This window comes from Entelurus aequoreus, linkage group LG23 (assembly GCF_033978785.1).
Source record: "Entelurus aequoreus isolate RoL-2023_Sb linkage group LG23, RoL_Eaeq_v1.1, whole genome shotgun sequence".
Taxonomy (NCBI): domain Eukaryota; kingdom Metazoa; phylum Chordata; class Actinopteri; order Syngnathiformes; family Syngnathidae; genus Entelurus; species Entelurus aequoreus.
The window spans coordinates 9,642,616-9,667,858 of NC_084753.1; the positions used below are offsets into that span (position 1 = coordinate 9,642,616).

At 39.7% G+C, this 25,243-nt stretch overlaps 1 protein-coding gene across 4 annotated transcripts in view; it reads left to right on the forward strand.

Annotated features, from left to right (window-relative positions):
- LOC133641052 (gephyrin) overlaps positions 1–24,738 on the forward strand; it is a 64,069-nt gene extending 39,331 nt beyond the window's left edge. The window contains exons 16-22 of one of the 4 annotated variants that reach the window (XM_062034872.1): positions 348–435; positions 3,467–3,540; positions 3,862–3,926; positions 8,042–8,145; positions 12,004–12,100; positions 19,231–19,369; positions 19,467–24,738. In XM_062034872.1, the coding sequence (XP_061890856.1) occupies positions 348–435; positions 3,467–3,540; positions 3,862–3,926; positions 8,042–8,145; positions 12,004–12,100; positions 19,231–19,364 (562 nt within the window). In that variant the 3' untranslated portion in view covers positions 19,365–19,369; positions 19,467–24,738. The remainder of the gene's footprint in view (positions 1–347; positions 436–3,466; positions 3,541–3,861; positions 3,927–8,041; positions 8,146–12,003; positions 12,101–19,230; positions 19,370–19,466) is intronic. The other 3 variants (XM_062034871.1, XM_062034869.1, XM_062034870.1) reach the window with 3 other exon arrangements.
- The last annotated feature ends 505 nt before the right edge of the window (positions 24,739–25,243 follow it).

The window sequence follows — 25,243 nt, forward strand, 5'->3', positions numbered from 1 at the left end:
CTGTTCACAGCAGCCTCAGAAACCTTGGGCTTGTCTTTGGAGGGTCTCTGTCCTCAACTGACCAACAACTCTTCTTATCACCTCAGAAATATTTCCAAAGTGAGAAATGTGCTGTGAAAATTGGAAATGATCATTCACACGTTCATTTCATCTGGTATTGACTATTGCAACTCTCTCTTCACTCTTCTCAACAAGTCCACGCTAAAGAGACTTCAGACGCTACAAAATGCAGCTGCCAGACTTTAGACCGGTGCACCCAGAACAGTCCAAAAGCTTTATAAATAAAATGTACTTACTTACTTATTTCATCATTTAGGAACTCTAATGTATCATAACTGTATGTGCAGTCCTGATGACCTGCTGTCAGCACTCCATGAAGGGATCAGTCGTGCGGATGTCATCATCACCTCAGGGGGTGTGTCTATGGGAGAGAAGGTAACCTCCCACCACATCCACAGCGCTCTGCATTGCCAGATAATCATCACATTTGGACCAATAATTAAAAAAGACAAATCTGTTAACGTATGATGTATGGGCCCTTCGGTGTAATAATGGCTATTGGCGAACACATACAGGATTCAGTATACTTGCTGCAACGTTGTCACCATCTTGTGGACAGTAGGAGCCATTCAAGTTAATGACAAGTGGAGTGTGCATGTTCTCCCCGTGACTGCTTCCCTCCGGGTACTCCGGCTTCCTTCCACCTCCAAAGACATGCACCTGGGGATAGGCCCCTCCCACCTCCAAAGACATGCACCTGGGGATAGGCCCCTCCCACCTCCAAAGACATGCACCTGGGGATAGGCCCCTCCCACCTCTAAAGACATGCACCTGGGAATAGGCCCCTCCCACCTCCAAAGACATGCACCTGGGGATAGGCCCCTCCCACCTCCATAGACATGCACCTGGGGATAGGCCCCTCCCACCTCCATATACATGCACCTGGGGATAGGCCCCTCCCACCTCCAAAGACATGCACCTGGGGATAGGCCCCTCCCACCTCCATATACATGCACCTGGGGATAGGCCCCTCCCACCTCCAAAGACATGCACCTGGGGATAGGCCCCTCCCACCTCCATATACATGCACCTGGGGATAGGCCCCTCCCACCTCCATATACATGCACCTGGGGATAGGTTGATTGTCAACACTCAATGGTCCCTAGTGTGTGAATGTGAGTGTGAATGTTGTCTGTCTATCTGTGTTGGCCCTGTGATGAGGTGGTGACTTGTCCAGGGTGTACCCCGCCTTCCGCCCAAATGCAGCTGAGATAGGCTCCAGCACCCCCTGCGACACTGAGAGGGACAAGCGGTAGAAAATGGATGGATGTCCTGTAAAACTGACGTTGAAACAACGTTGCAAAATAGTTACTATTTGTAAATTGAGACAACGTTGGATCCATGTTGTTGGTTGGGAAATGACCACATTTCAATGTCAAATCAAGGTCACAAGCTGACATTGATTAAACGTTGTCAAAAAGCATGTTGTTCCAACTTTAAGTTTGAGTTGCTCACCGTTCAGACCTAATTCAACATGCTCTCAACGTTGTGCCTGCTCGGATCATTCAAAATGACACCCATTTAAATCCCCTGCAATGCATCATGGGAAAACTGCAAATCCATACTTCTGATTCAAGGTATGTTTGGCACATTTTAGCTGCTTGATATTTCTGATTGATTACAAAACTTTAAGGACGTTGTCATGGAAATAAGCAAAGGAGGAGTCTCCTTTAATATCCAATTATATTGATTATTATTATTAGAGATGTCCGATAATGGCTTTTTTGCCAAAATCCGATATTGTCCAACTCTTAATTACCGATTACCGATCGATATCAAGTGATAACGAAATATACAGTGGTGGAATGAACACATTATTATGCCTAATTTTGTTGTGATGCCCCGCTGGATGCATTAAACAATGTAACAAGGTTTTCCAAAATAAATCAACTCAAGTTATGGAAAAAAATGCCAACATGGCACTGCCATATTTATTATTGAAGTCACAAAGTGCATTATTTCTTTTAACATGCCTCAAAACAGCAGCTTGGAATTTGGGACATGAGGAGGTTGAGGTGGGGGTGGGGGGGTGTATATTGTAGCGTCCCGGAAGAGTTCGTGCTGCAACGGATTCTGGGTATTTGTTGTGTTGTGTTTATGTTGTGTTACGGTGCGGATGTTCTCCCGAAATGTGTTTGTCATTCTTGTTTGGTGTGGGTTCACAGTGTGGCGCATATTTGTAACAGTGTTAAAGTTGTTTATACCTGTATGGCTGTTGACCAAGTATGCTTTGCATTCACTTGTGTATGTGAAAAGCCGTAGATATTATGTGACTGGGCTATATATATATATATATATATATATATATATATATATATATATATATATATATATATATATATATATATATATATATATATATACTACCGTTCAAAAGTTTGGGGTCACCCAAACAATTTAGTGGAATAGCCTTCATTTCTAAGAACAAGAATAGACTGTCGAGTTTCAGATAAAAGTTCTCTTTTTCTGGCCATTTTGAGCGTTTAATTGAGCCCACAAATGTGATGCTCCAGAAACTCAATGTGCTCAAAGGAAGGTCAGTTTTGTAGCTTCTGTAAGGAGCTAAAGTGTTTTCAGATGTGTGAACATGATTGCACAAGGGTTTTCTAATCATCAATTAGCCTTCTGAGCCAATGAGCAAACACATTGTACCATTAGAACACTGGAGTGATAGTTGCTGGAAATGGGCCTCTATACACCTATGTAGATATTGCACCAAAAAGCAGACATTTGCAGCTAGAATAGTCATTTACCACATTAGCAATGTATAGAGTGTATTTCTTTCAAGTGAAGACTAGTTTAAAGTTATCTTCATTGAAAAGTACAGTGCTTTTCCTGCAAAAATAAGGACATTTACATGTGACCCCAAACTTTTGAACGCTAGTGTATATATATATATATATATAGTTATATATAACTATATATATATATATAGTTATATACAGTACACAAACAAACAGTGTACAGGGTTACAAAACAGTGTACAGGGTTACAGAACAAGATGAGACAAACAAACAGTGTACAGGGTTACAGAACAATATATTAACTATATATATATATATATATATATATAACTATATATATATATATATATATATGTATATAACTATAGATATATATAACCATAGATATATATATACACACGCACACACACACAAATATATAGTCATAGTCAAAGTTTGGACACACATGAGCTATACTATTCATGGTCTGTGGTAATGTTTTATTTTAGCCCAAAGTCTTGGGTAACGCCAAATGGAGTATGTATGATAATTTACAGTTGCTGAACAATCATTTATCATTTCCCAACTGGCAACACTGAGGCGCGTATCAATGAGGATTAACATCTATTGATGAGTTTCCACTGGCACATTTAGCTGACCTTTCATTTATTGTGTCCAACCAGGACTACCTGAAGCAAGTACTGGACATCGATCTTCATGCTCAGATCCACTTTGGGCGTGTCTTTATGAAGCCAGGGTAAGACTTGTTGGTTACCTTATTCATCCTGTACTCAGTTGTACTACACTGCCCCCTACTGGCTCATCTTGTACAAGATAATTAGTCATTTTACATAGAGTGGCCCATTAAGACGTAAACTATTCAATCACTTGGCTATGATGGTGTGTAGAGTGTTTATGTGTAATATCATCCTCCTATTTCTTTTGAAACATTTCTATATTTAAGTTTAGTAATTGGTTCCTAACGTAACTGTAGTCACATGTCTGTTACATACTAAGACCTATTTTGATCCAAATGTAGTCCTAACCTGTAAATGTTGAAGTGTGTTTGTGTGTTCAGTCTTCCCACTACCTTTGCCACTGCTGACATTGATGGAGCACGGAAACTCATCTTTGCTCTGCCAGGTACTACACTTGCATGAAGACAAATGTGCATATCCCCTATTTTCTTGTCTATAGACAGATAGATAGTACTTTATTGATTCCTTCAGGAGAGTTCCCTCAGGAAAATTATAGAGCGTGACGGGATATTTTAGGGCGAAAAAAATATTTTTTTTATATCTTAGTCGCAGCAGACTATATCATCTGCAGATATGTTACGTTGGGAAATGATTTATTTACACAGATATATTGTGTAAATAAATTTTCACTGACCACAAATATAAACGCAGCACTTTTATTTCTGCTCCCATTCTTCATGAGTTGAACTCAAAAATCTAAAACTTTGACTATATACACAAAAGCCTATTCCTCTCAAATATTGTTCACAAATCAGTCTAAATCTGTGTTAGTGAGCATTTCTTTGTTGCCAAGAGAATCCATCCTACCTCACAGGTGTGGCATATCAAGATGCTGATTAAACAGCATGATTATTGCACAGGTGTGCCTTAGGCTGCCCACGTTAAAAGGCCACTCTGAAATGTGCACTTTTATCACACGGCACAATGCCACAGATGTCCCAAGTTTTGAGGGAGCGTGCAGTTGTCATGCTGACTGCAGGAATGTCCACCAGAGCTTTTGCCCGTGAATTGAATGTTCATTTCTCTACCATAAACCGCCTCCAAAGGCATTTCAGAGAATTTGGCAGTACATCCAACCGGCCTCACAACCGCAGATCACGTGTAACCACACCAGGGTTGGAATTGGGGGTTAAATCACCAAAATGATTCCCGGGCCAGGCCATTGCTGGTGCCTACTGCTACCCTCACCTCCCAGGGGGTGAACAAGGGATAGGATAGGATAGGTATTTATTGTCATTGCACAAGTAAAACAAAACTTTGTTTTCAGCACAAACCCGTTCAAGATGAGACAAACAAACAGTGTACAGGGTTACAGAACAAGAGGAGACAAACAAACAGTGTACAGGGTTACAGAACAAGATGAGACAAACAAACAGTGTACAGGGTTACAGAACAACATGAGACAAACAAACAGTGTACAGGGTTACAGAACAACATGAGACAAACAAACAGTGTACAGGGTTACAGAACAAGATGAGACAAACAAACAGTGTACAGGGTTACAGAACAAGATGAGACAAACAAACAGTGTACAGGGTTACAGAACAAGATGAGACAAACAAACAGTGTACAGGGTTACAGAACAGGATGAGACAAACAAACAGTGTACAGGGTTACAGAACAAGATGAGACAAACAAACAGTGTACAGGGTTACAGAACAACATGAGACAAACAAACAGTGTACAGGGTTACAGAACAAGATGAGACAAACAAACAGTGTACAGGGTTACAGAACAAGATGAGACAAACAAACAGTGTACAGGGTTACAGAACAAGATGAGACAAACAAACAGTGTACAGGGTTACAGAACAAGATGAGACAAACAAACAGTGTACAGGGTTACAGAACAAGATGAGACAAACAAACAGTGTACAGGGTTACAGAACAACATGAGACAAACAAACAGTGTACAGGGTTACAGAACAAGATGAGACAAACAAACAGTGTACAGGGTTACAGAACAACATGAGACAAACAAACAGTGTACAGGGTTACAGAACAAGATGAGACAAACAAACAGTGTACAGGGTTACAGAACAAGATGAGACAAACAAACAGTGTACAGGGTTACAGAACAACATGAGACAAACAAACAGTGTACAGGGTTACAGAACAGGATGAGACAAACAAACAGTGTACAGGGTTACAGAACAAGATGAGACAAAGAAACAAGTGTACAGGGTTACAGAACAAGATGAGACAAACAAACAGTGTACAGGGTTACAGAACAAGATGAGACAAACAAACAAACAGTGTACAGGGTTACAGAACAAGATGAGACAAACAAACAGTGTACAGGGTTACAGAACAAGATGAGACAAACAAACAGTGTACAGGGTTACAGAACAAGATGAGACAAACAAACAGTGTACAGGGTTACAGAACAACATGAGACAAACAAACAGTGTACAGGGTTACAGAACAGGATGAGACAAACAAACAGTGTACAGGGTTACAGAACAAGATGAGACAAACAAACAGTGGACAGGGTTACAGAACAAGATGAGACAAACAAACAGTGTACAGGGTTACAGAACAACATGAGACAAACAAACAGTGTACAGGGTTACAGAACAGGATGAGACAAACAAACAGTGTACAGGGTTACAGAACAAGATGAGACAAACAAACAGTGTACAGGGTTACAGAACAAGATGAGACAAACAAACAGTGTACAGGGTTACAGAACAAGATGAGACAAACAAACAGTGTACAGGGTTACAGAACAACATGAGACAAACAAACAGTGTACAGGGTTACAGAACAGGATGAGACAAACAAACAGTGTACAGGGTTACAGAACAAGATGAGACAAACAAACAGTGTACAGGGTTACAGAACAAGATGAGACAAACAAACAGTGTACAGGGTTACAGAACAACATGAGACAAACAAACAGTGTACAGGGTTACAGAACAGGATGAGACAAACAAACAAACAGTGTACAGGGTTACAGAACAAGATGAGACAAACAAACAGTGTACAGGGTTACAGAACAAGATGAGACAAACAAACAGTGTACAGGGTTACAGAACAAGATGAGACAAACAAACAGTGTACAGGGTTACAGAACAGGATGAGACAAACAAACAGTGTACAGGGTTACAGAACAAGATGAGACAAACAAACAGTGTACAGGGTTACAGAACAAGATGAGACAAACAAACAGTGTACAGGGTTACAGAACAAGATGAGACAAACAAACAGTGTACAGGGTTACAGAACAAGATGAGACAAACAAACAGTGTACAGGGTTACAGAACAACATGAGACAAACAAACAGTGTACAGGGTTACAGAACAGGATGAGACAAACAAACAGTGTACAGGGTTACAGAACAAGATGAGACAAACAAACAGTGTACAGGGTTACAGAACAAGATGAGACAAACAAACAAACAGTGTACAGGGTTACAGAACAAGATGAGACAAACAAACAGTGTACAGGGTTACAGAACAGGATGAGACAAACAAACAGTGTACAGGGTTACAGAACAAGATGAGACAAACAAACAGTGGACAGGGTTACAGAACAAGATGAGACAAACAAACAGTGTACAGGGTTACAGAACAAGATGAGACAAACAAACAGTGTACAGGGTTACAGAACAAGATGAGACAAACAAACAAACAGTGTACAGGGTTACAGAACAGGATGAGACAAACAAACAGTGTACAGGGTTACAGAACAAGATGAGACAAACAAACAGTGTACAGGGTTACAGAACAGGATGAGACAAACAAACAGTGTACAGGGTTACAGAACAAGATGAGACAAACAAACAGTGTACAGGGTTACAGAACAAGATGAGACAAACAAACAAACAGTGTACAGGGTTACAGAACAAGATGAGACAAACAAACAGTGTACAGGGTTACAGAACAAGATGAGACAAACAGTGTACAGGGTTACAGAACAAGATGAGACAAACAAACAGTGTACAGGGTTACAGAACAGGATGAGACAAACAAACAGTGTACAGGGTTACAGAACAAGATGAGACAAACAAACAGTGTACAGGGTTACAGAACAAGATGAGACAAACAAACAGTGTACAGGGTTACAGAACAGGATGAGACAAACAAACAGTGTACAGGGTTACAGAACAAGATGAGACAAACAAACAGTGTACAGGGTTACAGAACAGGAATGCTGATGGGTCGCCACAAGGCGCCCCGTAAAAGATGGGGAAAAAGGTAAAACGCTGGGGAAGAATGAGTAAAAAAATACAATCTAGACTGGGCTCCTAAGGGGGCCCAGTCTAGATTATATTTTTTTACTCATCCCAGCCCAGTACTTGTAAGTACTCTGTGTGTTTGCGCTGCCCAACATGCTCCTCTGCTCCTAAAACCAGCAATGTCACCACGCGCCGTCATGCCCGTTAAAAAAACGAAGAGGGTATGGCGGTACTATGCTAGTAGCGGTATACCATACAAGCCTACAATGTGGTCATCAGTGCATTGGTAGTTTGTAAGGCTGTGATGGTTTTGTCTTCCAGGTAACCCAGTGTCTGCAGTGGTGACATGCAATCTCTTTGTGATTCCTGCCCTGAGAAAGATGCAAGGCATTCTGGACCCCAGACCTACAATTATTAAAGCCAGGGTAACACACTTACTCTTTTAGTGCGGGTTAGGTGTGGCTTTGGTCTGCAGTAGCTCAATCATGTTACACATCATTGTATCTTAGGGACATGTAACACTGACAGGAAGTGTGAGTGTACTTTGTAAAACAAATACAGTGCAGCCCAGTCTTAGGTCCTGGCTAGTCAAAGTATCAAGTCTTAGGTCCTGGCTAGTCAAAGTATCAAGTCTTAGGTCCTGGCTAGTCAAAGTATCAAGTCTTAGGTCCTGGCTAGTCAAAGTATCAAGTCTTAGGTCCTGGCTAGTCAAAGTATCAAGTCTTAGGTCCTGGCTAGTCAAAGTATCAAGTCTTAGGTCCTGGCTAGTCAAAGTATCAAGTCTTAGGTCCTGGCTAGTCAAAGTATCAAGTCTTAGGTCCTGGCTAGTCAAAGTACCAAGTCTTAGGTCCTGGCTAGTCAAAGTATCAAGTCTTAGGTCCTGGCTAGTCAAAGTATCAAGTCTTAGGTCCTGGCTATTCAAAGTATCAAGTCTTAGGTCCTGGCTAGTCAAAGTATCAAGTCTTAGGTCCTGGCTAGTCAAAGTACCAAGTCTTAGTTCCTGGCTAGTCAAAGTATCAAGTCTTAGTTCCTGGCTAGTCAAAGTATCAAGTCTTAGGTCCTGGCTAGTCAAAGTACCAAGTCTTAGGTCCTGGCTAGTCAAAGTATCAAGTCTTAGGTCCTGGCTAGTCAAAGTATCAAGTCTTAGGTCCTGGCTAGTCAAAGTATCAAGGATGAGCCAGACCCTAGAGACCCTCTTCTGGGCTTGAAGTTTCCTGTTTAGGAACACTTGGCTTTGCCGATACGTAAACAGACAAAGACCAGTGGATAAGACGCAATTGTTCATTGTTCAATAGATACCCTTTTTTCCGGACTACAGAGCACACCCGGTCTGAATTTCCCCTCAGGGATTCATCAAGTATTTCTGATTCTGATAAGCCGCACCCACTAAATAATCATTTAAAAAATGCATTGATTAGCCGCACCAGACTATTAGCCGCAGATATACAAACCCCGTTTCCATATGAGTTGGTAAATGGTGTTAGATGTAAATATAAACGGAATACAATGATTTGCAAATCCTTTTCAAGCCATATTCAGTTGAATATGCTACAAAGACAACATATTCATGTTCAAACTCATAAACTTTTTTTTTTTTTTTTTTGCAAATAATAATTAATTTAGAATTTCATGGCTGCAACACGTGCCAAAGTAGTTGGCAAAGGGCATGTTCACCACTGTGTTACATGGCCTTTCCTTTTAACAACACTCAGTAAAGGTTTGGGAACTGAGGAAACTAATTGTTGAAGCTTTGAAGGTGGAATTCTTTCCCATTCTTGTTTTATGTACAGCTTCAGTCGTTCAACAGTCCGGGGTCTCCACTGTCCTATTTTACGCTTCATAATGCACCACACATTTTCCATGGGAGACAGGTCTGGACTACAGGCAGGCCAGTCTAGTACCCACACTCTTTTACTATGAAGCCACGTTGTTGTAACACGTGGCTTGGCATTGTCTTGCTGAAATAAGCAGGGGCGTCCATGAAAAAGATGTCACTTAGATGGCAGCATATGTTGTTCCAAAAGCTGTATGTACCTTTCAGCATTAATGGTGCCTTCACAGATGTGTAAGTTACCCATGTCTTGGCCACTAATACACCCCCATACCATCACACATGCTGCCTTTTACACTTTCACCCTAGAACATGTCTTGACCACTAATACACCCCCATACCATCACACATGCTGCCTTTTACACTTTCACCCTAGAACATGTCTTGACCACTAATACACCCCCATACCATCACACATGCTGCCTTTTACACTTTCACCCTAGAACATGTCTTGACCACTAATACACCCCCATACCATCACACATGCTGCCTTCTACACTTTCACCCTAGAACATGTCTTGACCACTAATACACCCCCATACCATCACACATGCTGCCTTTTACACTTTGCGTGGATAACAGTCTGGATGGTTCGCTTCCCCTTTGGTCCGGATGACACGATGTCGAATATTTCCAAAAACAATTTGATATGTGGACTCGTCAGTCGCAGTTGTGGACAAAGTGGTGACCCTCGCCCCATCCTTTCTTGTGAATGACTGAGCATTTTTGGGAAGCTGTTTTTATACCCAATCATGGCACCCACCTGTTCCCAATTAGCCTGCACACCTGTGGGATGTTCCAAATAAGTGTTTGATGAGCATTCCTCAACTTTATCAGTATTTATTGCCACCTTTCCCAACTTCTTTGTCACGTGTTGCTGCCATCAAATTCTAAAGTTAATGATTATTTGCAAAAAAAAATAAAGTTTGAGTTTGAACATGAAATATGTTGTCTTTGTAGCATATTCAACTGAATATGGCTTGAAAATGATTTGCAAATCATTGTATTCCGTTTATATTTACATCTAACACCATTTCCCAACTCATATGGAAACATGGGTTGTACATGTTGTGAAATTAGTTACTTACACAGAAAGATAGTTTTAATGTTTATTTACATATAATTGTTTCCCAACGGTGTCTGTAACACAGCAGTAAAACGGCTGATTAAACAAAACAGAAGTCATCGCCATGAACCCACTAGCTGCGCAAGCTAGCTCTCCAATCAGCTAAACAGACTCAATAACTGGACAATGTTGTCATGGTGAGTTTACTGAGGAACTGCTGGAACTGCAGCAACACAAACAGAATGCTGTTGTAAGTTAATAATACTAACACAGACACTGCTAGACGTGTTAGCATATCAGCTAGGATTAACGACGCTAGCTTCCTTACATTATGATAGCACGTACAAATATGCGGTTTAAGTATGACGGTTTTAGTTACCGTAATTTCCGGACTATAAGCCGCTACTTTTTTCTCTCGTTCTGGTCCCTGCGGCTTATACAAGGGTGCGGCTTATATACGGCCTGTTCTTCTCCGACACCAACGAAGAGGATTTCGGTGGTTTTAGTACACAGGAGGAAGACGATGACACAATGATTAAAGACTGACTTTTCATATACCGGTAGGCTGGTTATTTTGATAACGTACAGGCGAGCACTTTGTATTACTTTGCACCGTTGTATTATTTGTACTCTGCATGAATGCTGTTCGCCATGTCAAAGATGTGAAAGTTTGATTGAATGATTGAAAGATTTATTGTTAATAAATGGTACGCTTTGCGTTCCCAAACAGTCATCTCTGTCCCAACAATCCCCTCCGTGGTAGCAGGAACCCCTATATACTACGCTAATTACACATCAAAACCCTGCGGCTTATAGTCGGGTGCGGCTTATATATGGAGCAATCTGTATTTTCCCCTAAATTTAGCTGGTGCGGCTTATAGTCAGGTGCGGCTTATAGTCCGGAAATTACGGTATATTGTAAAACTTACAAACGTTGCTTGGAGTGATGAATGAAGACTTCATACGAGTAGAAACACTATTTGCGGCACTTTTACTTCCAGTTCAAAGCTTTAAAGGTCAGGAAAGCCTTGCAGGCGTTCACCCAGCAGCACATGCAGTGATCAAACTCATCACACATATTTCAGTGTCTCTGTTTAGACTCAGACAAACTTTATTGATCCACCAGGGAAATTGTTCCACACAGTAGCTCACTTACAAGGATGGAAAGGAAATGTAATGAAAACTGTTTGTGTAATGGCCGTCAGCGAATACAAATCCTTAAATTAGCCGCACAGTTATACAGGCCGCAGGGTTCAAAGGGTCAAAAACATTTTTTTAATTTCATTTCTGACACATTTTTTTTAATTTAGTTCTTTGTAAATCAGAAAAGAATAATTCTGGTACAACCAGTAATTGTCTGCGTTTTGCTTGTGTTTTTATATTTAGCTTTCATGTGACGTGAAGCTAGATCCCAGACCGGAGTACCATCGCTGTATTCTCACCTGGCATCACCAGGAGCCACTGCCTTGGGCCCAAAGCACAGGTGTGAACACACTCACACACACACACACACACACACACACACACACTGGTGCAAACAAAAACAATATTTTTATGAAATGTTTTGTTTTGAGATTTTTTCCATTTCCACCTTCATGCATCTTGCTAAAAGCAAGACATCTCCCTTGACCATATAGCCACCATGTAACATTTTCCACTCATTCATTGTATGCCCAAACAACATACTTTGTCCTGTAAAAATGTTGTTCTACACACTATCTCAATTATAATCTAATCTTTCTCTACTTGGTCCTTTTGTCTTTTCATCTGATGTAAGATTTGTTTACCTAGCACACAACCCAAAATGTTGAAAGAGTCATATTGGACCAAAAATACAAAAACAAATCTGTCTGGAGCTGCAAAAAATTAAGTCTTATATAAGTGTTATAATGAAGGCAACACATGATGTAAGTGTCTATATTAGCCTACTATCAAAATGACTTTAAAAGTCTTATATAAGTGTTATAATGAAGACAACACATTATGTAAGTGTCTATATTAGCCTACTATCAAAATGACTTTAAAAGTCTTATATAAGTGTTATAATGAAGACAACACATTATGTAAGTGTCTATATTAGCCTACTATCAAAATGACTTTAAAAGTCTTATATAAGTGTTATAATGAAGACAACACATTATGTAAGTGTCTATATTAGCCTACTATCAAAATGACTTTAAAAGTCTAATATAAGTGTTATAATGAAGATGTAAGTGTCTATATTAGCTATATTAGCCTACTATCAAAATGACTTTAAAAGTCTTATATAAGTGTTATAATGAAGACAACACATTATGTAAGTGTCTATATTAGCCTACTATCAAAATGACTGTGTCGCAGGCTGACACAAATCTTGGTTGACAGAAATGTCGAAATGTAATATTTATTCTACACATTTTTACAACATTGGAACACATTAGTAAAACTTCTCAGAGGATGAGATAACTCCTGGTAATGACTGTCTTAGAATGGTCAAAGGTATAGATGTGTGTGTCCAAGTTAAAGGAAACTGTCTTCTTCTAATGGATTTATTACAATCTTTACAAGCTGGGTAACTTTTGCTGTGGTCTGGAACAACATGGCACACAAACAACTATGAGAAATGCAGCCAATATTACATACAGATAATGTGTCGTGAAACATGCAAATATAAATTAAATACACAGAGGACATAAGTAAAGGAAATTAAATGATCTCAAATATAGCTACAGATGAGGCATAATGATGCAATATGTACATACAGCTAGCCTAAATAGCATGTTAGCATGGATTAGCTTGCAGTCATGCACTGACCAAATATGCCTGATTAGCACTCCAACAAGTCAATAACATCAACAAAGCTCACCTTTGTGCATTCACGCTCAGTAAAAAGGGTTTTTTGGACAAAATGAGACAAAGAAGGAGTGGCATAAAACACGTCTTTCTGTGGCAGCGTCGGAGAAAGTTGTACATGTAAACAAACTACGATGAGTTGAAGGACCTCTGAAATGAGTAGGACAAAACGGTGCTTGCCAAATCCTCTCATCAGTGAAGCATGTTTAATATAAACTGTGGGATTTCTAACAATTAGGAAGGTTTGTGTCGTGTTTGTCGTCCTACAGAAAGTATATTCAAATAATTTTTTTTTTTAAATTCTTCATTTTTTTCTGTTTTAACACATCTCTGAAAGAGTTCCAGGGAGCCACTACGGTGGCGCTAAAGAGAGGCATGGTTGCTGATCCCTGACCTAGAACCAAACTTGAACTGTTGTTGGTGCTAGGATTTAATATCAGCTGTAACAATTAAGATTAAAGATTAAAGTACCAATGATTGTCACACACACACTAGTTTGAATGATTCCATTAACACTTAGTGGTTGCTGATACCATTCAGGGAAGATATTGTTTTTTTTTAAGAAAGATACGATCCGAAACAATTCAGTGAGTTGAAATCGATTCAGTAACTTTTTAGCAAACAAAATTCAAAAAGTGTGACTGTGAAATAAACAGTGGACACTGAAGGTGTCGTTTCCTTTATTCCTGTTATTTCTTGTAAGGGAATTAGATATAAATGAGTTATGAATACAAACAAGTAAACAACTAGTAATGGCCAATGCATTCACATCGTATTTGAATAAAGTGAAACCAACACTTTAGGTTGAATCAACAGGAGGAAACACGTTGTGTATGTGGACACTGCAGGTGAAGTTTCCTATATTCCTGTTATTTCTTGTAAGGGAATTAAATATGAATGAGTTATGAATACAAACAAGTAAACAACTAGTAATGGCCAATGCATTCACATCGGGTTTGAATAAAGTGAAACCAACACTTTTGGTTGAAACAACAGGAGGAAACACTTTCTGCTCACATTTTAAACATTCAAGCAGTTTTCAATAAAAGTACAGTAACCAACATGTTAACAGTAGATTTACCTGCTAAATAAAGTTCCTCGACCCGGACATATTTGTATTGTGTTTCTCCGCCCTGGCATCGCCGAGGAAGGACAGCGTCCCCGGTGTGCGGAAGCATGTATGCCCACTCTTGGTCCCTCCCTTCCTCATTTCCATAGCCTCCTTGATCCTCTTGTATCTATTTGTTTCTCATTCAAATGATTTCTCAGTGTCACTTACATCACATTGTGGTTTAAAATTGTGTTGCGGCTCTATCATTGGGTCGTCCATCCATCCATCCATCCATCTTCTTCCGCTTATCATTGGGTCGTGTCCTTTGTATTATTCCTGGCTTTTGCAATCTTGCTGTAGCTGAAAGTTATCAGTCGGAGATACGCTCTTGTCTCAGATGCTTTCTTAACGAGCGGGTAACAAACTCAGGGAGTCAAAACACGCCTTTTTAAACTTACATTTCCATTGTTTGTATTGTTGAATTATTTGTAGTATGTTGTCCAGCTCTATAGTGGACTTAAGAAGCTTTACAGTTAAATTGTTTCCATTGTTTGTATTGTTGCATTTTTTTCCCTTTATCATATCCAAAATTAGCCAAACCGTGATTAAATGAAATTTCTGGCTAATGTATTTTTAAAATTGTAAATCTAATTTATAATTGTAGATGGACTGCAATGGTTTTTTTTACATGGTGAAATCAGCAATTTTATTTAAATTAATCCTTAATAGGCAAACGTTTTCTTTTCAACGTGGCTCTTAGTACCATTAAAATGTTCTGATGCAGGCAGTTTTTAATCTTAATAACTTTTTTCTAAACATTAAAAAAAAATCTCCTTGAGCCAACAAAAAACATACCGTATTTTCTGGACTATAAGGTGCACTTAAAATCCTTTTTTTTGTCCTCAAAACTCGACAGTGCGCCTTATAATTCTGTAATGTACGGAATAATTCTGGTTTTGCTTACCAACCTCAAAGCTATTTTATTTGGTACATGGTGTAATGATAAGTGTGACCAGTAGATGGCAGTCACACATAAGAGATACATGTAGACTGCACTATGATGACAATATGACTCAAGTAAACAACACCAACATTGTATATGTTCCATTGAAAATATAGAACATTACACACACAGCGCTCAAAAATCTATCAAAATGTTTTAGTAGGACTTTGGTAAGCTATGAAGCCACACCCCTTGATGGATTGTTGGTGCATTAAACATAATACTGGTATTACTATGGTGCGTGTATAAGGTAAGACATATCTGCTGTTTTGTTTCACAATATTATGCAAAAGCAACTTTTCTTACCTTCTGGTACCTGCTGATCTGTATTTGGGATCTGCATAAGTACTGAAAAATTGCACGCGTCCGCGAGTCGATAATCTTCTTCTTTTTCTCTATCTTCTTGTTATGTGACATTCATGTTGCCATTTCTAATATAAAGTAGTGTAAAGTTCTTACTTATATCTGTCAGTAAACTCACCATGAAAGCACTAAAACATACCGGTGTAGTGACTTTACATTATTCACCCAAGGAACTTTACTTATTAGAGAGTTCCGGTCGGACGGTTTATCACGGGACACATTTCGGGTGTTGTTGTTGCACTAGTGAGCCACGGATGAGGAGATGCTGCTCCGTTATTGATTGAAGTAAAGCGTGAATGTCATTAAAACAGTTAGCGCCATCTTTTGACACTTCTTCCACTCCCGTCCTTGCACGCTACACCGCTACAACAAAGATGACGCTGTCCAAGTGGAGGCACGTAAATAAGGCGCATCCTGAAGAGACTGTCAGAAAGTGAGTTGAAGATGATGTGTAAAACATCATCTATGCAACATTTTGAGCAAAGAACCAGCATTACATGTTATGTAGACCACAAGGAAGTCTTTTACATTTAGAAAATAATCATAATAATAATATGACTCCTTTAATGCGCCTTATAATCCAGTGCGCCTTATATATGAAAAAAGATTGAAAATAGACCATCCATCTGCAGTGTGCCTTATAATCCAATGCGCCTTACGGTGCCTAAAATACGGTACTTTGGACACAAATGTGTTGTGAAAAATATGCACACGTATTTCTCCTTGTCATTATAATTTTAGTCCCATTCATTGATAAACACAGAAAAACTCCAGAGTCAGCATTTCATCTCAACAATTGTATTTTTTTTAATTTCTGACACATTTTGTTTTTTATCCATCCATTTTCTAGTTCTTTCTAATTCAGATAAGAATAATTCTGGTACAAGCATGAATTGTGTGCGTATTTATGTTATGAACACACACTGACAGACAAAGTGTTTAATAGTCTACCGCATTGGCACACCACAGCACCACCTCTTAAAGGCACACCCACCTCTTAAAGGCACACGTCACACACCACAGCACCACCTCTTAAAGGCACACCCACCTCTTATAAGCACACGTCACACACCACAGCACCACCTCTTAAAGGCACACCCACCTCTTAAAGGCACACCCACCTCTTATAAGCACACGTCACACACCACAGCACCACCTCTTAAAGGCACACCCACCTCTTAAAGGCACACCCACCTCTTAAAGGCACACGTCACACACCACAGCACCACCTCTTAAAGGCACACCCACCTCTTATAAGCACACGTCACACACCACAGCACCACCTCTTAAAGGCACACCCACCTCTTAAAGGCACACCCACCTCTTAAAGGCACACGTCACACACCACAGCACCACCTCTTAAAGGCACACCCACCTCTTATAAGCACACGTCACACACCACAGCACCACCTCTTAAAGGTGATCCTGTAACTACTTGGTATCAGATCCATACCTAAATGTGTGGTATCATCCACAACTAATGTCAAGTATCAAAGAAGAGAAGAATAAGTGATTATTACATTTGAACAGAAGTGTAGATAGAACATGTTAAAAGAGAAAATAAGCAGATATTAACAGTAAATGACCAAGTAGATTAATAATCCATTTATTGCAGTTTGTCCCTCATAATGTGTAGAAAATAATAGGTGTATAAATTACACAATATGTTACTGCATACGTCAGCGGACTAATTAGGAGTCTTTGTTTGTTTACTTACTACTAAAAGACAAGTTCACTGTTTTATGTAAGGACTAAATGACAATAATAAACATATGTTTCATGTACACTAACATTTGTTGTTAAAGTCAATAATGACATTTTTTGTGGTCCCCTTTATTTAGAAAAGTATCGAAATAATTTTGGTACCAGTACCAAAATATTGGTATCGGGACAACACTACTTGGGTCATATTGCAGTCTACACGTATCTCTTATGTGTGACTGCCATCTACTGGTCACACCTATCATTACACCATGTACCAAATAAAATAGCTTCGAGGTCGGTAAGCAAAACCACAATTATTCCTTACATTTGGCGCACCGGGTTATAAGGCGCACTGTTGAGTTCTGAGGGGGAACAAATGACTGAGTGCGCCTTATAGACGGGAAAATACGGTACAAAGGGTTAGGAATAAGAAAATACAGTACAGAGGGTTAGCAATAAGAAAATACGGTACAAAGGGTTAGGAATAAGAAAATACGGTACAGAGGGTTAGGAATAAGAAAATACGGTACAGAGGGTTAGGAATAAGAAAATACGGTACAAAGGGTTAGGAATAAGAAAATACGGTACAGAGGGTTAGGAATAAGAAAATACGGTACAAAGGGTTAGGAATAAGAAAATACGGTACAAAGGGTTAGGAATAAGAAAATACGGTACAGAGGGTTAGGAATAAGAAAATACGGTACAAAGGGTTAGGAATAAGAAAATACGGTACAAAGGGTTAGGAATAAGAAAATACGGTACAAAGGGTTAGGAATAAGAAAATACGGTACAGAGGGTTAGGAATAAGAAAATACGGTACAAAGGGTTAGGAATAAGAAAATACGGTACAGAGGGTTAGGAATAAGAAAATACGGTACAAATGGTTAGGAATAAGAAAATACGGTACAAAGGGTTAGGAATAAGAAAATACGGTACAAAGGGTTAGGAATAAGAAAATACGGTACAAAGGGTTAGGAATAAGAAAATACGGTACAGAGGGTTAGGAATAAGAAAATACGGTACAAATGGTTAGGAATAAGAAAATACGGTACAAAGGGTTAGAAATAAGAAAATACGGTACAAAGGGTTAGGAATAAGAAAATACGGTACAGAGGGTTAGGAATAAGAAAATACGGTACAAATGGTTAGGAATAAGAAAATACGGTACAAAGGGTTAGGAATAAGAAAATACGGTACAAAGGGTTAGGAATAAGAAAATACGGTACAGAGGGTTAGGAATAAGAAAATACGGTACAAAGGGTTAGGAATAAGAAAATATGGTACAGAGGGTTAGGAATAAGAAAATACGGTACAGAGGGTTAGGAATAAGAAAATACGGTACAGAGGGTTAGGAATAAGAAAATACGGTACAGAGGGTTAGGAATAAAAAAAAGCGCAAGCTGCTACTAATTTGAAATGTGGTGGTTGACATCTCCCGTCCACCTTTCCCATAAGCCTTGACAACACAATTGTTTGCGTGTATCTAAGGAGGCCTTCACACTTGTCATTTGTCATCCAGCTAAAATGAAGTCCAGCAGTTTGCTGTGCTACTCCACTTTGTTTGGAGCAAACCTCAAGAGACGGACTGAGAGGGCAAGTGTGAAGGTCACCTTCATGTGTTTTGTTTGAGTGAAGGTGTGAAGCCGTGCTAACTCCACAGGTAACCAGGTGTCCAGCAGGCTCATGTCCATGCGTAGTGCCAACGGCCTGCTGATGTTGCCTCCGAAGACGGAGCAGTATGTGGAGCTGCACAAGGGAGAAGTGGTGGATGTCATGGTCATCGGACGACTATGATGCAGGTACTTGTCCAGTGGCGCTCACCTCCCGGGTAAAGGTCTCCAGTGTCAGGCAGAGAAAAGGTGGAGGAAAAAAAGCATTAAACCTTTCTTTCCGCAGATGAGATTTTCACTTGTGACTGTGGTGCTGGGACCTCCTGGGGTGGCAGGAAGTGAAGCATGTCTACCTGGCCGCTATTAGCTGTGATATCATATGCAACAGCCAATTGGAGCCAGCACAGGCTGAATTCTCATGTCTGCATTGAGAAGAATAACTGTATTTCCATGGAAAAAAAATATAAATATGAAATTTATTCTGTAATATGATATCATTATCTTGGTTAGAATGATTATTCTTACTTCATATTCTATTATTATTGTCATTCTTTCGCTATCATCTTAGTAGTGCTCACTTCCTCATGTTCCCTGCGTAGTCATCCTGTAGATATAGAAGCTTTCTCATCGTGCCTACACTTTGTCCTATCCATTGCTCTATCCATATATCTACATACTTTCATTTACAATTCCCTACAAGATCTAATATTACTGGACTGGAAGATCTCAGGTGGATCTAATATTACTGGACTGGAAGATCTCAGGTGGATCTAATATTACTGGACTGGAAGATCTCAGGTGGATCTAATATTACTGGACTGGAAGATCTCAGGTGGATCTAATATTACTGGACTGGAAGATCTCAGGTGGATCTAATATTACCGCAATGACTTTGTCACCAAGACAAACATCGGCAGAAAAACTCCATTTTTTTTTTACAAGTGGCATATTTGAATATTATTGGATGCAAGTGACAACTAACTTCAATTCTTGGTGACGTAGCCTGTTTAGGGTCACCTACTGCATTTTTGCTATATAAGCCCCACCCACTAAATTTTAAGGAATTTTTTTCTTCTTCCGGACTATAAGTGGCAGATATATACGAGTTATTTACACAGAAATTCTTTGTAAATGTTTACTGACATAGAGTACCTTATTTCTTTCCAAACGAAACCGAAGTCATGGTCCTGGACCCCCAATCAGCTAAACAGACTCCAGAACTCCACGGTGACATTTTGCTGAATTTACTGAGGAATTTGTGAAACTGAAATGATACAAAAAGAATGCCGTCGTAAGTTAATGTGTTAGCAAATTAGCTAATGCTAACAATGCTAGTGTCATTACATGACGATAGCAGGTACAAATATGCATGAAAACACTCCTACAGACATCACACATGGGACACTTTATTAAGTATAAACAGTTTTAGTTATATTGTCAAACTTGCCAACGTTGCTTGGAGGGATGAATGAAGAATTCATACGAGTAGAAACGCTATGGACGGCTAGGAGACTGAACTGCCCTCTACTTCCGGTTTAAAGCACTAAATGGAAGGACACTGCAGCCAACCTATCCAAATGATAACGCCATAGCACAAACAATAAAACACATTTTAGTGTGTTTGCTTGTTTTTTAAAGCTAATTGTATTATGGCTGTCGGTGCAGAAAAATCCACAAATGAGCCCCACCGTTTTATAAGCCGCAGGGTTCAAAGTGTAGGAAAAAAGTAGCAGCTTATAGCCTGGAATTTACAGTACTTGTAGCCTGTGGGGTATTTTCTAAAAGTTCCACTTGATTATTGAATCGTCAATAATACGAGCGAACAATACTTGGATTTGTCATCTGGTTTTTTCGTCCAGAAGTTTTCATTTGGTGGGGATTTCCCAGACAGTAACTGAGGGGAGAGGAAGTCATGACAAGCAACCTGCTTAAAGTCTCTTAGACTTAGACAAACTTTAAGTCTAAGTAACTGTAACTGAGGGGAGAGGAAGACATGACAAGCAACCTGCTTAAAGTCTCTTGTTTGGGAATAATTGTCCTTCCCAGTAAAAAGAGGGAGCCAGACAAGTGGACCGGAGTGTTCCACAGAGCCAGACAAGTAGACCGGAGTGTTACACAGAGCCAGACAAGTGGACCGGAGTGTTCCACAGAGCCAGACAAGTGGACCGGAGTGTTCCACAGAGCCAGACAAGTGGACCGGAGTGTTCCACAGAGCCAGACAAGTGGACCGGAGTGTTCCACAGAGATGCTCCAAACTGCAACTATTCTTGCTGCAATAAAAGTAAAAGCATCCTTCACACTCTTCAAAGTGTTGCAGTTCCTAGCACACATGTTCTACATCTAGGGTGTCCAAAGTGCGGCAGAGAGCCACATTGTAAAAATAAAGTGAAATTCCTTATGAATGAGATGTATTTTTGCATCTTGATCTAGTTGTCTTTGTCACCTCCAACACAAGATGTTGACTTTTGGACTGACATTGTTTCGCTTTTACCATCTTTAAGATTCAAGATCCTGCTGGACTCTTGAGGGTGCATGGGAGTTTGCCCAACCAGTGGACTTGGAGAAGGCATCGGACCGTGTCCATGGGGAAGTCCTCAGAGAGTATGGGCTATCGGACCGCCTGCTTGTGGCGGTCCACTCCCTGTATGATGGTGTCAGAGCTTGGTCCGCTGTAAGTCAGACCTGTTTCCACCATAGCTGCCCTTTGTCACCGATTCCATTTACAACTTTTATGGACAGAAGTTCTTAGTGAAGTCAGGGCGTTGAGGGGATCCGGTTTGGTGGCTGCAGGATTAGGTCTCTGCTTTCCACAGATGATGTGGTCCTGATGGCTTCATTGGCCAGGATCTTCAGCTCTCACTGGATCGGTTCGCAGCCGAGTGTGTACTTGCAAGTCGCCCGGAAAATAATGGAATGCCATCCTTGGGACGAAGTCTTGCCCCAGATAGAGGAGTTCAAGTACCTTGGAGTCTTGTTCACGAGTGAGGGAAGAGTGGATGGTGAGATCCACAGCAGGATCGGTGCGGTCCGCAGTATCGATCCGTTGTGGTGAAGAAAGAGCTGAGCCGGAAGGCAAAGCTCTCAATTTACCGGTCGATCTACGTTCCCACCCTCACCTATGGTCATGAGCTTTGGGTTATGACCGAAAGGACAAGATCACGGGTACAAGCGGCCCAAATTATTTTCCTCAGTTGGCTCTCCCTTAGAGATAGGCTGAGAAGATCTGTCATTCAAGAGGAGCTCAAAGTAAAGCCGCTGCTCCTCCACATCCGGCTAGTAGGAGGCCAAGGGGAAGACCCAGAACACGGTGGAGAGACTATGTCTCCCGGCTGGCCTGGGAACGCCTCAGGATACCCAGGAAAGAGCTGGACAAAGTAGCTTGGGAAATGGAAGTCTGGGTTTCTCTGCTTAGGCTGCTGCCCCCGCGACCCCACCTCGGATAAGCAGAAGAAGATGGATTGGAATATTCAAGACTCTTTCTAGTCATTATGCCAACATCACATAATGATGCTCCCAATGAAGGGAAATGTATAAATACTGGCCAAGAAAAGGAAAGGCACTCTCTAAAAAGTCAGAATATTGCACTTAGACGACTAGGGACAAACAGGTAAAAGTGCACACCCTATCCAGAGTGGTGAGTCCCTGCTCGGGGATAAGTGTCCTTACACGGGGCACAACAACTGTTTCAAAGACGTGTAGTGCTAGTTTTAATGTATGTGTTCAGGACGCGGGTCAAACAGTCCATTACCCGGGTAATACATCTGGCCTTCCTCTGAGCTATAAAGGGAGTCCAGCTCTGGTCCACCACGGTCTGTGATCCACTGAACCTTGGTCTCCTCTGCGGTGCACTTGTCATACCAAACTGTTGGCACTCACAGTCAGACACACTTGAATAATGCACTCAATGGTATTTAGCATTTTTCTTTTTCTAATCTGTTATTGAAAAATACCTGTCAGCAGTTTGCTCTTTTTATTTTGGGGATTTAGAAAATGATCAGAAGTGTTTTACAGTAGTCAAAATACACCAAACTGTGACCTTTCAATGGAGGTATTACCCAACCGTATGGTTGCACACCTCCCTAAATACAACTGATGTCATTCTATTACTGATCGCTGGGATTTTACATTCTGTACCAGGGGTGTCCAAACTTTTTCACCTGGGGGCCGCGTTGGGCTTAAATAAATTTGGCCAGGCCGAAAGACGACTGCATGTAAAGTAACATATATATATATATATTTATTATTAATAATGTTAATATAATGAATATATCAATGGTAATTAGTATAATTAGATATGTGAAAGTTGCACTCTTACTTTGTTTACTTCTGTGACAACCTCCCTAAAGTTGTGTAATCAATGAGAAATATCAAGCATCTAAAACATGAGTCTTTTGCATTTTCCCATCATGCATTGTAATACATTTAAATGGGTATCATTTTGAATTTGTCATGGTGCTTGGCCTTTTTTTATGATATCCACACAGTTCAGTGAGCAGGTGACCATGTTTGTTGACTTTTGTGTTGGTTATTATTTATTGTTTTTGCGCCATGATTAGGGAAGGTTGTTTAGATTGGCTCATAAAAGTGAATGATGTGCTGTAATTCCACTCAGTGCACAATTCAGGGTAATTGACCTTTACATATTCATAGTGTCCACAAGGTGGTGGCAAAATCAGATATTTCAAGTTCATTTGGAAACGCTCCTCGGGCCTTACTAAAGATCATGATGAATTGATTGAAGTTTGGACAACCCTTTTCTACACCAATAAGTCTGAGTTAAAGACCAGGGGACTTTCCAACAAATTGTAGTTCAATTGGCTGTTAAAAAAATGACACTATGCAGTTTTCCTTCAAATAAATGTGATTAAAGTCTATAGTTAGCCTCTAAAACTCACTGAAACTTAACCTTGAAATAAATGTGATTAAAGTCTATAGTTAGCCTCTGAAACTCACTGAAACTTAACCTTCAAATAAATGTGATTACAGTCTATAGTTAGCCTCTGAAACTCACTGAAACTTAACCTTGAAATAAATGTGATTACAGTCTATAGTTAGCCACTAAAACTCACTGAAACTTAACCTTCAAATAAATGTGATTACAGTCTATAGTTAGCCACTAAAACTCACTGAAACTTAACCTTCAAATAAATGTGATTACAGTCTATAGTTAGCCACTAAAACTCACTGAAACTTAACCTTGAAATAAATGTGATTACAGTCTATAGTTAGCCTCTAAAACTCACTGAAACTTAACCTTGAAATAAATGTGATTACAGTCTATAGTTAGCCTCTGAAACTCGCTGAAACTTAACCTTCAAATAAATGTGATTACAGTCTATAGTTAGCCTCTGAAACTCACTGAAACTTAACCTTGAAATAAATGTGATTACAGTCTATAGTTAGCCACTAAAACTCACTGAAACTTAACCTTCAAATAAATGTGATTACAGTCTATAGTTAGCCACTAAAACTCACTGAAACTTAACCTTGAAATAAATGTGATTACAGTCTATAGTTAGCCCCTGAAACTCACTGAAACTTAACCTTGAAATAAATGTGATTACAGTCTATAGTTAGCCTCTGAAACTCACTGAAACTTAACCTTGAAATAAATGTGATTACAGTCTATAGTTAGCCACTAAAACTCACTGAAACTTAACCTTGAAATAAATGTGATTACAGTCTATAGTTAGCCTCTGAAACTCACTGAAACTTAACCTTGAAATAAATGTGATTACAGTCTATAGTTAGCCTCTGAAACTCACTGAAAATTAACCTTGAAATAAATGTGATTACAGTCTATAGTTAGCCTCTGAAACTCACTGAAACTTAACCTTGAAATAAATGTGATTACAGTCTATAGTTAGCCACTAAAACTCACTGAAACTTAACCTTGAAATAAATGTGATTACAGTCTATAGTTAGCCTCTAAAACTCACTGAAACTTAACCTTGAAATAAATGTGATTACAGTCTATAGTTAGCCACTAAAACTCACTGAAACTTAACCTTGAAATAAATGTGATTACAGTCTATAGTTAGCCTCTAAAACTCACTGAAACTT